Source organism: Phyllobates terribilis, unplaced genomic scaffold (assembly GCF_046119375.1).
Source record: "Phyllobates terribilis strain yellow unplaced genomic scaffold, ASM4611937v1 Scaffold_8__6_contigs__length_399053987, whole genome shotgun sequence".
Taxonomy (NCBI): Eukaryota; Metazoa; Chordata; class Amphibia; order Anura; family Dendrobatidae; genus Phyllobates; species Phyllobates terribilis.
This window is the reverse complement of record NW_027362768.1, coordinates 298,261,201-298,276,587: the sequence shown is the minus strand read 5'-3', so window position 1 is coordinate 298,276,587 and position 15,387 is coordinate 298,261,201. Positions and strand designations below refer to the sequence as shown.

The following is a 15,387-nucleotide window of genomic DNA, read 5'->3' as shown; positions in this document are numbered from 1 at the left end:
AACGGCATCACCGCTGCTGCAGCCAAGCTGGTGGTAGTGGGCCCCTCCGCTTCCGACATCTTCCTCCCCCCTAGTTAACCGTGGCCTACCTTCCATTGATCCTCTTCCGTAGCCGCGGTTCCGCTAGCGCTGCTCTGGGCGAGGACCTTGCGTTGCGTCCTGGTGACTTCAGCGTCGCTCTCTCTCCTTCCAAGACCTTGTGCAGCGTCCGGACGTAGGGCGGGGCTTCAGGTCTCGCGCGGTTTTGGTGTCCACACCCCTCTTCTTCCCGCGCGGTGTTCCGAAGATGGCGCCTTTTGGCGGGAAACGGCCCCGAATGGTGGGAAACTTCACTCAGGTAAGTATAAAGTCTTTTCAGGCACGCAGTACCCGTTTGTGGCTGGTTGGTCACAATCCTGCCGACTACGCCAAAGCTGACTCACCCCCTGGGCCGTGGGGTACTTCTGGTGTATGGTGCTGATGGGGGTAGTAGTGGCAGCCCGGTCCCGTGGCTCAGGGTGGTCAGACCAATGTTGTGGCAGCCTATTTGTAGATTGGTGAATGTCCAACTACGCCACCCGTGGATTGCGGTCAGGGATAACCGCCGCTGCTGGGCAGACCGCTGAGGCTGGTGTTGGTGTGCAGCTCAAGAGTAGGATAACTCCCCACGGGAGGTGTGTGGCCTCTGGGCTGTATAGGTGGATGCTAGGGGTGATAGTGCCGGCCGCAATAGTAAAAGTTCAGAGTCCATTTCCAAACATTTCTGGGTCTTTATGGTAGATGTTATTAATGACCCAACAGTAGTACCAGTTAGAAATGGGCCTGGGTGTCTGAGAGCATTCCGGGGAGCCACACTGGTCAGGGTGAGTGTGTAGGCCTACCGTTCTCTCTATACTCTTTCTGACTATTCCCCACTTTGTGGTGTAATAGCCCACGTCCCTGAGCTTGCCGTGTACTTCTCGCCTGTATGGCTTGCGACTCGGGCCTTGGGTACCTTTTGCTTTCTCCTCGCTGTACTGGTCCCTCTGTGTGGCGGAGCCTCCAGGCTTCTTAGGCCAAGGGACCTAAAATCCCTCGCGGGTTGGTTCTTTGCTGCTGGGAATGATAACCCGGACAGCCTCGGACCCCAATGTCCGGTTAGATGGATTCTCTGCTAGGACCGTCTCTCATCGCCTCTGTCCCTTGCTTGCAGTCTCTCCTCAGCTGCTGCTGACCTGTCCCTTCCTCTAAGAAACCCTTCTGGTCACTTCAGAAGTCCACCCCGACGCGCGTTTCGGCGTTACCTTCTTCGACGCCCCCTGAAGAAGGTAACGCCGAAACGCGCGTCGGGGTGGACGCGTGGTCCACGTGAGAGCATCCCCCCAGTCAGCCCTCAGCCCAGGTATATTTTAGCATTATACTAAGTGATCATCTACACTTTTACACTGCCAAACAGCTAGGCTGAATGAGTTTTGATCACTAGATATACACTACCTGGGCCATACATATTAGAGATCAGTTGATTAGGTGCATTAGGGTCTAGTACTATAGACCTTGTGGGTATCTCAATCGTGGACCTCTGTGTCCATTGAGCATGATGGTATTTTAGATATGTATGTCTTGCACTGTCTCTGCCATATTCTTAGGTGTACTTTTCTCTTAATTATATATTTAATAAAAGTTACATTTTATGATTAAATCACCTACTGAGTAGTTTTGATCGCGTTTTTCCCTTCGCTGTATATCTATGATTAGCGATTTGTCTACAGTAATGTCATTAGGTGCTAGCTATGGAGCTTTGACTATTATTTAACATGCACCTGTTGAGAAACTTTGACTGTATACATATTAGCTATAGCACAGGTGTTGTATTTGCTGCATTTTTCTTGACTGTGCACCGTTTGTTCTTCAGAACAATACTTGGCATACTCCTCTTATAACCCTTTGGTCACTGAGTTGTTTTTATTCACCGCATCCCTTTTCACTGGTCCAAACAAGTCAATGTTTGCTGTGTTTACTTGATCACACCTTTCTTGGTATATTCTCAACACTGCTTTATGAGAAAAATCCCACAATGTTTGCAACTTTTTAAATAACCTTGCCGCATTCCAAGTTGGTTAACTCAATTGATTTTCTCATTCTAACCGATCTGGATTGGGACTGAAATTCAACCCTGGCATTTGAAAGCACATAGGTCCTTGCTGTTTCCTATCCCTTTTCCAGATGGGGGGGTCTCTATTACTAATAGTATTACCCCAACTGGAGAAAATCAATAATTACTACAAGACCTATAATATCTCTATATAAGATTAAATACTAATAAAACCACAAAAAAATTATATTGCAATATAATAGACAAATGCCATCGAACCATAACCAAATATTACCAGCTTATACAGTAGTGATAATACTGCCATACTGATCATTATTCTAAACCTCTGTACTAGGACTGATATTGCCCCCATACAGTGATCATATAATGATATCAGTTTTACCCCAGTGCTCTGCAAACTATATATGTGAATACTGTACAGATGCTCACAAGTGGTGTGCTTTCTGATGGGAATTATTTTTTTTCCCTTTTCTTTTCCATTTGGCACAGACCATCATGACTTCTTCTTCCATCCATAACTCATCCCTGCCAAATGTAACATATAGACATATTTGGCTTATTGCTTTCCAGCCTCCTCCTTACATTCCCTAACCTCTACACAAGCCATGTAGTGCTAACACAAGTGTCCTAGACAGTAATAATACCCCCTTTATGTCCTGTACTGTAATAGTATCCTCTTTTTGTACCACACACAATAATAGTGCTCCATCTCTGCCCATACCCAGTAATAATGTTCCCACTGTACTTCCTCATCTTAATAATGCTCCCCTGCTCCTCCTTACAGTTATATAGCACCATATACGGTATCGTCACTACTGCTCCGCACACAGTATGTTGCCACCACAGCTACCTATACATAGGATGATGGCCACCACAGACCCCCACACAGTATGATGTCAACCATAGTCTTCCACACAGTTTGACGCCCACCAAAGACTTCCACAGTGTATGATCATCAGAGCCCCCCACACAGTATGATGCCTCCAGAGTTCCCCCACACATTATGATGTTATTCCATCGCCAAAACTATGAAAACCTTTATGCTGCCCATTATAAGTTAGTATAGTTGATCTGTAACAGGTTGGATTTGTCGTACGACAGATTGGTCACCGAATAATGAATTGTGATATAAATTAAAACCATGACACCAGTCAGAGTAAACAGGTGGAAGTTTCCATGCCCCCAAGCAAAGGAACTCATGGAGCTTAAAGGGATTGTAACAAGTTTGTAAGTAATCCCCTATAGAACGGTAGTCTGCAGAACTGCGTGACTCCACTCTATTTATTCTCTGTGGAACTGCTGAAGATAGGCAAGTACTGCACTTGGCTTAGGGAATGGATGGGGCGGTGGTGCACATGCTCGATACCCACTACATTCATAAATCTCTGCACAGTCTCGTTATCTGGATTGCAGGGGCTCCAGTGGTTGGACGCTAGCAACCAATGAGTTATCTCCTATCCTATCAATAACTTATATACTTGGTACAACCCCATTAATACTTTAAGTGAGTACTGTAGAGATAATTATGGATATATCACCTAATATGAAGAGTTAGGGGTGGACTTTAATAATAATGACTAATCATCCTTCTCTCCTCAGCTTCTCCTGAGCTGCAGTAAATAATAAATCATGTTACTGTGATAACACTACAATGGACTTACTTTGAAACTCTTGAAAATAACTGGCTTTATTCTGGCAAAAGGATATATGAGAATTATTTGGAGATTGGACAGTGGTGCATTTTTAATTTGGGCAATCAGTTAATTGATGCAGACTTTTATTGCTCAGCTTTTTTTTTAAATATCCAATCTACTTACAATTGCAGCCAAATGTTTGGGCAGACCTGTTCATGCAGTGTTTTCTCTTTTTTGTTCCTATGTGGAATGTGCACATTGTAGATTCAGACTGAAGGCAGCAAATCCATGGAGGAACACATATGTAAACGAGTAAAGAAGCACGTCTGAAACAAACCAAAATGTGCGTTAAACCTTACATTCCTCAAAGTATACCCCTTTTATTCTGATAGCTTTACACATCCTTGCATTCTCTCAAGTAGCTTTACATCCACAAGTGCTGTCATAAAAACCTCAATCTCTATGATAAAACTTGATCTTAGGAGGACAGCCCCAGGAAAGGACGACCAAGAATTGCCTTTGCTGCAGAGGATAAGTTCATCAGAGTTACTAGCCTCATAAAATGTAAATTTCCAGCACCTCATAAATGATGCACAGACATCAAGTAGCAGTCATATCTCAACATCAGCTGTAAGAGGAGACTGCGAGAAGCAGTCCTTTATGGTTAAATTGCTGCAAAGAAGCCATTACTGAGGACCACAAACGGAAAGAAGAGACTTGTTTTGACCAAGCAACACAAGGGCTGCACATTAGATCAGTGCAAATCTATACTGTGGTCTGATGAGTCAAAATTAGAGATTTTTAGTAGCAACCACTATGGCTTTGTGAAATGCAAATAAGTATGGTCTCTACTGTGTGGTGCCTATTGTGAAGCATGGAGGAGGAGGTGTGATGGTGTGGGGGTGCTTTGTTCCTTACACTATTGTTGATTTATTACTAATTCAAAGCTCACTTACCCAGCATGGCTACCACAGTATTCTGTAACTACATGTCATCCCATCTAGTTTGCACTTAATTGGACCATGCAACAGGACAATGACCCAAAACACTTCCAAGCTATGTAAGGGCTATGTGATCAAGAAGGGGAAGGTTGGAATGTTGTGCCAGATGATATGGCCTTCACAATCACCTGACCTCAACCCAGTTGAGATGGTTTGGGATGTGTTGGATGAAGAGTGAAGGCAAAGCAGCCAACAAGTGCTCAGCACCTCTGGTAACACCTTCAAGACTGTTGGATAGCCATTCCAGGTGACTACCTGATGGAGCTGCTTGAGAGAATGACAATGATGTATAAAGCTGTCATCAGAGTAAAAGGGGGGTACTTGGGGAATCTAAGGTTTAACATATTGTGGTTTGTTTTACGTGTTTCTTTACTCCTTGTTTATATGTGTGTTCCTTCATGGATTTTCTGTCTTCAGCTTGAATCTGCAATGTGCAAATTACAATAAGAGTAAGGCCACGGCCTCACTATCAGTATTTGGTCAGTACTTTTTCTCAGGAGTGGAAGCCAAAACCAGGAGTGGGTGAAATTTGGGTCAAAATTGTTGGTACCCCTCGTTTTTTGAAAGAAAAACCCACAATGGTCACAGAAATAACTGGAATCTGACAAAAGTAATAATAAATTAAAAATCTTTGAAAATGAACAAATGAAAGTCAGACATTGCTTTTCAACCTGCTTCCGCAGAATTTTTTAAAACCTAAAACTCATGAAATAGGCCTGGACAAAAATGATAGTAGTCTTAACTTAATATTTTGTTGAACAACCTTTTGAGGCAATCACTGCAATCAAACGATTCCTGTAACTGTCAATGAGACTTCACCTCTCGACGGGTATTTTGGTCCACTCCTCATGAGCAAACTGCTCTAGTTGTCTCGTGTTTGAAGGTTCCCTTTTTGAGACGGCATGTTTCAGCTCTTTCCAAAGATGTTCAATAGGATTTAGGTCAGAGCTCATAGAAGGCCACTTCAGCATAGTCCAATGTTTTCCTCTTAGCCATTCTTGGGTGTTTATAGCTGTGTGTTTTGGGTCATTGTCCTGTTGCAAGACCCATGACCTGTGACTGAGACCAAGATTTCTGACACTGGGCAGCACATTTCTCTCTAGAATGCCTTGATAGTCTTGAGATTTCATTGTACCCTGTACAGATTCAAGACACCCTGTGCCAGATGCAGCAAAGCAGCCCCAGAACATAACAGAGCCTCCTCCATGTTTCACAATAGGGACAGTGTTCTTTTCTTGATATGCTTCATTTTTCCGTCTGTGAACATAGAGCTGATGTATCTTGCCAAAAACCTCAATTTTTGTCTCATCTGTCCATAGGACATTCTCCCAGAAGCTTTGTGGCTTGACAACATGTCGTTTGGCAAATTCCAGTCCGGCTTTTTTATGATTTTTTTTCAACAATGGTGTTCTCCTTGGTCGTCTCCCATGAAGTCCACTTTGGATCAAACGACGACGGATGGTGCGATCTGGCACTGATGTTCCTTGAGCTTGAAGTTCACCTTTAATCTCTTTAGAAGCTATCCTGGGCTCTTTTGTTACCATTCATTTTATCCGTCTTTCATTTGTCATCAATTTTCCTCCTGAGGCCACGTCCAGGCAGGTTGGCTACAGTCCCATGGATCTTAAATTTCTGAATAATATGTGGAACTGTAGTCACAGGAACATCAAGCTGCTTGGAGATGGTCTTATAACCTTTACCTTTAACATGCTTGTCTATAATTTTCTTTCCAATCTCCTGAGACAACTCTTTCCTTTGCTTCCTCTGGTCCATGTTGAGTGTGGTACACAGCATGTCACCAAACAGCACAGTGAGTATCTGTAGCCCTATATACAGGCCCATTGACTGATTACAAGATTGTAGACACCTGTGATGCTAATTAGCGGACACAACTTGATTTAACATGTCCCGTTTGTCATATTATTTTCAGAGGTACCATCATTTCTGTCCCGGCCTATTTCATGAGTTTAATTTTTTTTTTTTTTAATTCTGTGGAAGCAGGGTTGAAAAGCAATGACTGACTTTCATTTGCTAATTTTCATTTATTATTACTTTTGTCAGATTTAAGTTATTTCTGTGACCATTACGGGTTTTTCTTTCATTAAATGAGGGGTACCAACAACTTTGACCACATGTGTACCCTGGCAGAATTTTTCCTTTCTTGCCCTTGTTTCAGAGAATATGAATGATAACAAAAAAACTTTCTCCACTCATGGTTATTGGTTGGGTGAAGCCATTTATTGTCTAACTACTGTGTTTTCTCTTTTTAAATCTTAATGACAACCAAAAACATCCAAATGACCCAGATCAAAAGTTCACATACCCTGGTGATTTTGGCCTGTTAACATGCACAGAATTTGACACAAATGGTTTTGAATGGCTACTAAAGGTAACATACTCACCTGTGACCTGTTTGCTTGTAATCAGTGTGTGTGCATAAAAGCTGAGTGAGTTTCTGGGATCCAGACAGACTCTTGCATCTTTCATCCAGCCACTGACATTTCTGGATTGTGAGTCATGGGGAAAGCAAAAGAATTGTCAACAGATCTACGGGAAAAGGTAGTTGAACTATATAATACAGGAAAGGGATACAAAAAAATATCCAAGGAATTGATAATGCCAGTCAGCAGCGTTCAAACTGTGATTAACAAATGGAAAATCAGGGGCTCTGTAAAAATCAAAGCATGGTCAGGTAGACCAACAAAAATTTCGGCCACAACTGCGAGGAAAATTGTTCAGGATGCAAAGAAAAACCCACAAATAACATCAGCTGAAATCTGTAGCCCTTTATACAGGCCCACTGACTGATTACAAGATTGTAGACACCTGTGATGCTAATTAGTGGACACAACTTGATTTAACATGTCCCTTTTGTCACATTATTTTCAGGGGTACCATCATTTCTATCCAGACCTATTTCATGAGTTTAATTTTTTTTAAACAATTCTGTGGAAGCAGGGCTGAAAAGCAATGACTGACTTTAATTTATTCATTTTCATAGATTTTTTCATGTATTATTACTTTTGTCAGATTCAAGTTATTTCTGTGACCATTGTGGGTTTTTCTTTCAATAAACGAGGGGTACCAACAATTTTGACCACGTGTGTAAATGCAGAATTGGTGACTTGTTTCTATTGTACCTTTTCTCTGATTGTTCCTCACCTGGTTTTGGCTTCCACTCCTGAGAAAAAATACTGACCGAATACTGACCGAATATTGACCGAATACTGATAGTGAGGCCGTTGCCTAAGGTAAAGAATTGCTTGAAACGGTGTGGCCAATCTTTTGACTGGTTCTGTATATAACAAATCTAGAAGGAACTGGATCACCATAAACATTAATGGCATATCACTAGTATATGCCACCAAACTCTGGAGTACAACCACAGTGACTTCCACCAATCACTAGAAGGAAAGGACAGTAGTGCTAGTGGTGTCCTTGCGATATATCATTTAAGAGGTTTCTACTACTATGTGACCCACTGTTATATGTTCTAACTCTTCTTAGTAGCCACTTTTCTAATAAATTTTCATTACCTACGCTGCTTCTATGAGCACATCTTGGTGTAGGTCATGTAATCCTTTGCTGACATGCAGGCACTGCTTCTTGTCTGTGATGTCCTGTCCGTTCCTCATCTGGGGACATGATTCGGATGGAATGAAAGGAGCGGATCACTCTTCTCCTGATGTGAGAAGAGCTACCTTTAAATGATTGACTGCAGTCTTAGCACATGAGCTCTGATCAGTCTTGACGGATCCTGCTGATGCTTTGGTGAGCCGGCCCCTTTAATTGACAAACATCGCAGTTTGCTTTCTAATGACAAGCACATTGCAGTGATTGTGAATTGAAGGAGTCGGCACTCCAAGGCATCGGCAGGGTCAGTGTAGAGGACATTGAAGTCTGTCATATGAGCTTTGACACCTTGTCAATCATCAACCTACAATATGCTAAAATAAAATAGTTAACAGAACCTTACTATTATTTAATCATGGTTTCTGCTATAAGAATATATATGAATTGTGCAGTGCTTGCTCTTAAAGGGGTTGTCTTTCCTTTAATCATCTCCTCGTTGAATAATATATATTTTTCTTTTAATTACACCAGCACTGACTTGCGCAAAGAATGAAACTTTTCCACCTGCCACACTCCCAAAAACTAGCTCTTTGAGTCTAGAGCAGAACAACTCCATCAAAAGGTAATAGTATTCAGTTTGTTTAATCAAATTTCTATAATTAATGTAGTAGTCACAATGCTCAGTTTTTTGCATGCTTTTCAGACAGACCTCTAGGAAAATATGATTTTAGGATTATAATAGTCCTGTGATTAAGTTAATTTTAAAGGGAATTTGTCACCAGGTTTTTGCTACCCTATCTGAGAGGAGCATGATGTAGTGACACTGATTCCTGCGATGTGTCACTTACTGCTGCTGTCACGAGTATGTCAGAGGTGAAAGACAGTCGCCCTGCTTTGGTTTGCAGGAGATCTCCTCGTTTGGCAATGCATACAGCTGCCTAGATAGGAGGCTGTATTTAGGACCCAGCGACTACCTCCCTTTAGTCTGGGTGTATATATACCTGGTGTGTCAAGGTGGGCGTCGCTGGTTATATTCATTTCTACTTGGAACTTGGCTGAAGCGGCATCACGTCCTCTCTGGAGTCTTGAGGCCGTGTGCCCTGTCTAAAGCTAAGTTGTCTTCCTGTGTTGTCTTCCCCTTTTGTCTTTAGAGTGCTAGTGGAGGTTGACTAGTGCTCATCTCTTTCCACCCCAAGCTATAGCCTCACACCAGGAATAGTAGGGCGAGGCACGTGATCGGCGACAGCTGCTGAGGCTGTATAGGGACGTTAGGGGGGAGACAGGGTGACTCTAGTCCAGATTAGGAGGTCACCTCTTCCCCCTTTCCCTAGTGTCTGGGCTCCCTTTCCCCTCTGTGTTACACTCACATCTGGCGTGACTCTCTGTGTTGCACTCACACCTAGCATGACATTATAACCGTCCAAGCACGTTTTTGGGGGGAAAAAAAAAAACGACACAAGGTTGACATTTTGTTTTTTTTTCTTTGTGTGTTTTTGGGTGTGCACCTTTTTTTTCCCTTCCTCCCTTTAGTATGGGATCAGTTGCAGAGCTCGCAGAGCAGTTCCGCTGTCTGCCTCTGGAGGTGAATGACCTCCGCTGTGAGGTTCAGCAGCAGTATTACCGGTTACTGTAGGGGTTTCTGCTGGTAGACCTGTCCAGTCTGAACCCAAGGTTGCCCTCCCGGACAGGTTTTCAGGAGGTAGGGACAAGTTTTTTGTCTTTAAGGAGGCATGCAAGTTGTACTTCAAACTTCTTCCCTACTACTCTGGTAATGAGGAGCAACAGGTTGGTATTGTGATCTCTCTACTGCAGGGCGATCCTCAGTCATGGGTGTTTTCGTTACCGCAGGACTCAGTTTGTCTCCAGTCTGTGGAGGAGTTTTTTGGAGCTCTTGCCCTCATCTATGATGACCCTGACCGAGTCGCCTTGGCTGAATCTAAGCTACATCGCCTTCAGCTGGGGATTCGGTCAGTGGAAAAGTACAGTTTGGAACGGGTGCAACCTTCTTCTCCGGGGCCTTCTTTTCGGGGTTGTGTACCTTTGCCAAGGGAGTGGTCTGGGGGTGAACCAGTACTGGGGGAGGTGGAGGAACCTATGCAGTTAAGGGTTGTCTCTACATCATACATCTCCCCGGAGATTCACAAGAAAACGGGCGTATGTTTTTTTTTTTTGTGGGAAAAAGGGACACTTTGTTGGGACCTGTCCTTCAATTTCTAAACAAAAGGAGACTCGTTTAACTCTCGGTAGTCTGGAGTTGGATAAACAAGGGGTGCATTTGTGGCCAAACTGCAGTTCCCTCTTTGTCCTGACAGCAAAGGTGGTGCTAGAGAGCAAAACTGAAAACATTTCTGTTTGTTGACAGTGGAGCCGGGGTCAGCATGGTTAATGCTGAGTTTGTGAAAACTCGTTGTCTTGCTTGTTGTCCTTTAGCTGAACCTATTCCCATCTCTGCCATTGACTTGGCGCCACTTGCACAGAAAGCATTTACTCAGATTGTATATAATGTGAAACTGAGGGTGGGGTCAGTTCATTGTGAAATCATTCCTTGCTATGTTCTGGACAATCCTCCTACTCCGATTGTCTTGGGTATCCCCTGGCTTGTTAAACATAATCCGTTGGTGGATTGGCAAACCGGGGAGATTACTGAATGGTGAGATTACTGCCATGAGAACTGTCTGAAAGTTTCTATTGCTGTTGTCTCTACGGGGATACTGCCTGCTCTTCTGTCTGGTTTTGAGGACGTTTTTTCTGAAAAGGGGTGTCAGGATTTGCCTCCTCATCGTGCTTATGCCTGTCCTATTAACCTGACCCCCGGAGCTAAGCTACCTAAGTCTAGACTATATAATCTTTCTGGCCCTTAGAGAAAAGCCATGAAGGTTTTCATTGCGGAAAGTCTGGAGAAGGGGCATATCAGACCCTCATCTTCGCCCGTGGTGGCAGGGTTCTTCTTTGTGAAGGAAAAAGATGGCGGTCTGCGTCCCTGTTTAGATTTCCGGGAATTAAATCAAATTACCATCCGTGATCCATACTCTCTTCCTCTGATTCCTGATTTGTTCAGCCAGGTTGTGGGAGCTACGGTATTCTCCAAGTTGGCTTTAAGGGGAGCCTACAATCTGGTTAGAATCAGAAAAGGGGACGAATGGAAGGCAGCATTCAATACCCCAAAAGGTCATTTCGAGAGTCTGGTTATGCCTTTTGGTTTGACCAAGGCACCTGCGGTATTCCAGCATTTCATAAATGATATTTTCCATCATTTGGTGGGGAGGTTTATGTTGGTCTGTCTGGACTATATTTTGGTTTATTCACCTGATTTTGAGACCCATCGGGGGCATGTTAAGCAGGTGCTCCAGATATTAAGGGATAACAAACTTTATGCCAAACTAGAAAAATGTGTTTTTCCTGTTCAGGAGGTGCAGTTTTTGGGGTACTTGTTGTCATCTTCAGATTTTCGGATGGATCCTTACAAGATCCGTGCAGTCCTTGACTGGGAACGTCCCGAGAACCTGAAAGCCCTACAACGTTTTCTGGGCTTTACTAATTTTTACAGGAAATTCATCCAGAATTACTCGGTGGTAGTGAAACCCCTTACTGACATGACTAAGAAGTGGTCTGATTTTTCCAACTGGTCGGAGGTTTCCCTCCAGGCTTTTTCTTCCTTAAAAAAGCATTTTGCCACTGCACCTATTCTCAGTCAACCTGATGTTTCTCAACCCTTTATTATGGAGGTTGATGCTTCGGATGTCGGGGTTGGGGCTGTGTTGTCTCAGAGTTCGTCCCCTGGTAAATGGCGTCCATGTGCCTTCTTTTCTAAAAAATTGTCTTCGGCTGAGAGAAATTTTGATGTGGGTAATAGGGAACTTTTGGCGATCAAATTGGCGTTTGAGGAATGGCGACACTGGTTGGAGGGGGTTGTCCATCCTATTACTGTTATTACTGACCATAAGAACCTGTCATACTGTATTTCCAGTCAGCTAAACGTCTCAACCCTAGGCAAGCCAGATGGTCCCTGTTTTTTACTAGGTTCAATTTTTTTGTCACTTTTCGTCCAGGGGTCAAAAACGTCAAGGCTGATGCTTTGTCCCGGAGCTTCCCTGGTGGTAGTGACCATGAGAACCCTGCCCCAATATTACAGAAAGGGATAGCTACTTCGGCTCTTTTTCCTGAACTGGAGTGTGAGGTGCTGGAGGCTCAAGGGGACGCCCCTGCCTTCTGCCCTTCAGGAAAGTTATTTGTACCACTTGATCTGCGCCGTAAAGTAATCAAGGAACATCATAACTCGGTGCTTGCTGGGCATCCAGGTGGTAAGGCAATCGCGGACCTCCTCTCTCGGCGTTTTTGGTGGCTGAGGTTGCATCGGGATGTAATTGAACATGTAGCTGCTTGTAATAATTGCGCGTTCTAAGGTTTCACACACCTGTCCGTCTGGTACTCTTCTTCCGCTACCTATCCCTAGCAGGCCATGGACACACTTGTCCATGGATTTTATTACTGACCTACCGGTTTCTGCAGGCAAAACGGTGGTTTTGGTAGTAGTAGATAGGTTCAGTAAAATGGTTCACTTCCTCTCTTTACCTGCACTTCCCAATGCTAAGACACTTGCTCAGGTGTTCATAAATGAGATTGTGAAGCTTCACAGGGTTCCCTCCAATGTGGTGTCTGATCGGGGACCCAGTTTGTTTCCAAGTTCTGGAAGGCATTCTGTCCTCGACTAGGGGTGCAGCTGTCCTCTGCCTTCCACCCTCAGTCGAATGGTCAGACCGAGCGTGTCAATCAGAACTTGGAGAAGACATACAGTACAGACCAAAAGTTTGGACACACCTCATTTAAAGATTTTTCTGTATTTTCATGACTATGAAAATTGTACATTCACACTGAAGGCATCAAAACTATGAATTAACACATGTGGAATTATATACTTAACAAAAAAGTGTGAAACAACTGAAAATATATCTTATATTCTAGGTTCCTCAAAGTAGCCACCTTTTGCTTTGATGACTGCTTTGTACACTCTTGGGATTCTCTTGATGAGCTTCAAGAGGTAGTCACCGGAAATGGTCTTCCAACAATCTTGAAGGAGTTCCCAGAGATGCTTAGCACTTGTTGGCCCTTTTGCCTTCACTCTGCGGTCCAGCTCACCCCAAACCATCTTGATTGGGTTCAGGTCTGGTGACTGCGGAGGCCAGGTCATCTGGCGTAGCACCCCATCACTCTCTTTCTTGGTCAAATAGCCCTTACACAGCCTGGAGGTGTGTTTGGGGTCATTGTCCTGTTGAAAAATATATGATGGTCCAACTAAACGCAAACCGGATGGAATAGAATGCCGCTACAAGATGCTGTGGTAGCCATGCTGGTTCAGTATGTCTTCAATTTTGAATAAATCCCCAACAATGTCACCAGCAAAGCACCCCCACACCATCACACCTCCTCCTCCATGCTTCACGGTGGGAACCAGGCATGTAGAGTCCATCCGTTCACCTTTTCTGCGTCGCACAAACACACGGTGATTGGAACCAAAGATCTCAAATTTGGACTCATCAGACCAAAGCACAGATTTCCACTGGTCTAATGTCCATTCCTTGCGTTCTTTAGCCCAAACAAGACTCTTCTGCTTGTTGCCTGTCCTTAGCAGTGGTTTCCTGGCAGCTATTTTACCATGAAGGCCTGCTGCACAAAGTCTCCTCTTAACAGTTGTTGAAGAGATGTGTCTGCTGCTAGAACTCTGTGTGGCATTGACCTGGTCTCTAATCTGAGCTGCTGTTAACCTGCGATTTCTGAGGCTGGTGACTCGGATAAACTTATCCTCAGAAGCAGAGGTGACTCTTGGTCTTCCTTTCCTGGGGCGGTCCTCATGTGAGCCAGTTTCTTTGTAGCGCTTGATGGTTTTTGCAACTGCACTTGGGGACACTTTCAAAGTTTTCCCAATTTTTCGCACTGACTGACCTTAATTTCTTAAAGTAATGATGGCCACTCATTTTTCTTTACTTAGCTGCTTTTTTCTTGCCATAATACAAATTCGAACAGTCTATTCAGTAGGACTATCAGCTGTGTATCCACCAGACTTCTGCACAACACAACTGATGCCCCCAACCCCATTTATAAGGCAAGAAATCCCACTTATTAAACCTGACAGGGCACACCTGTGAAGTGAAAACCATTTCCGGTGACTACCTCTTGAAGCTCATCAAGAGAATGCCAAGAGTGTCCAAAGCAGTCATCAAAGCAAAAGGTGGCTATTTTGAAGAACCTAGAATATAAGACATATTTTCAGTTGTTTCACACTTTTTTGTTAAGTATATAATTCCACATGTGTTAATTCGTAGTTTTGATGTCTTCAGTGTGAATGTACAATTTTCATAGTCATGAAAATACAGAAAAATCTTTAAATGAGAAGTTGTGTCCAAACTTTTGGTATATACTGTACCTCAGGTGTTTCATCTCCGAAAATCAAGAGGATTGGGCATCCTACTTACCGCTGGCAGAATTTGCCATCAATAATCATTGTCAAGAATCCATTGGCAGGTCACCGTTTTTCGGTGCATACCGTTATCATCCATAGTTTGGTACTTTCAGTGGGGGAGGAGCTTCAGGAGTTCCTGAAGAGGAACGGTTTGCTTCCTCGCTCTCCTCGGTGTGGCAGGGTGTTGTGTGTAATTTGAAGACCATGGGTGACGGTTATAAATGTATGGCTGACAGAAAACGCTTTCCAGGTGCGGACCTGAATGTGAATGACTTTGTGTGGTTGTCTACCAAGAATATAAGATTAAAAGTTCCTTCTTGGAAGCTGGGACCTAGGTTTATTGGTTCCTACAAAATTACCGCCGTCATTAACCCAGTAGCGTTTCGTCTTGAACTTCCTCGGGCCCTTAAGGTTCACAATGTGTTCCACAGGTCCTTACTCAAAAGGTACATAGAACCTCATGAGCACTCACCTCTACCACCGCCCCCAGTAATGGTTGATGGTAATTTGGAGTTCGAAATTTCGAGGATAGCAGATTCTCGTTTCCAACGTCATTCTCTGCAATACTTGGTGCACTGGAAAGGCTATGGTCCGGAGGAGAGGAGAAAGGTGAACGCTCCCAGATTGGTTCGCCCTTTTCACATCTCTTTT

At 43.7% G+C, this 15,387-nt stretch overlaps 1 protein-coding gene across 1 annotated transcript in view; it reads left to right on the top strand.

Moving 5' to 3' along the window:
- Positions 1-15,387, top strand: part of CFAP92 (cilia and flagella associated protein 92 (putative)) — a 186,505-nt gene that overhangs the window by 47,066 nt on the left and 124,052 nt on the right. Inside the window, exon 6 of the mRNA XM_073644476.1 lies at positions 8,811-8,901. Coding sequence (XP_073500577.1) covers positions 8,811-8,901 — 91 coding nt within the window. The remainder of the gene's footprint in view (positions 1-8,810; positions 8,902-15,387) is intronic.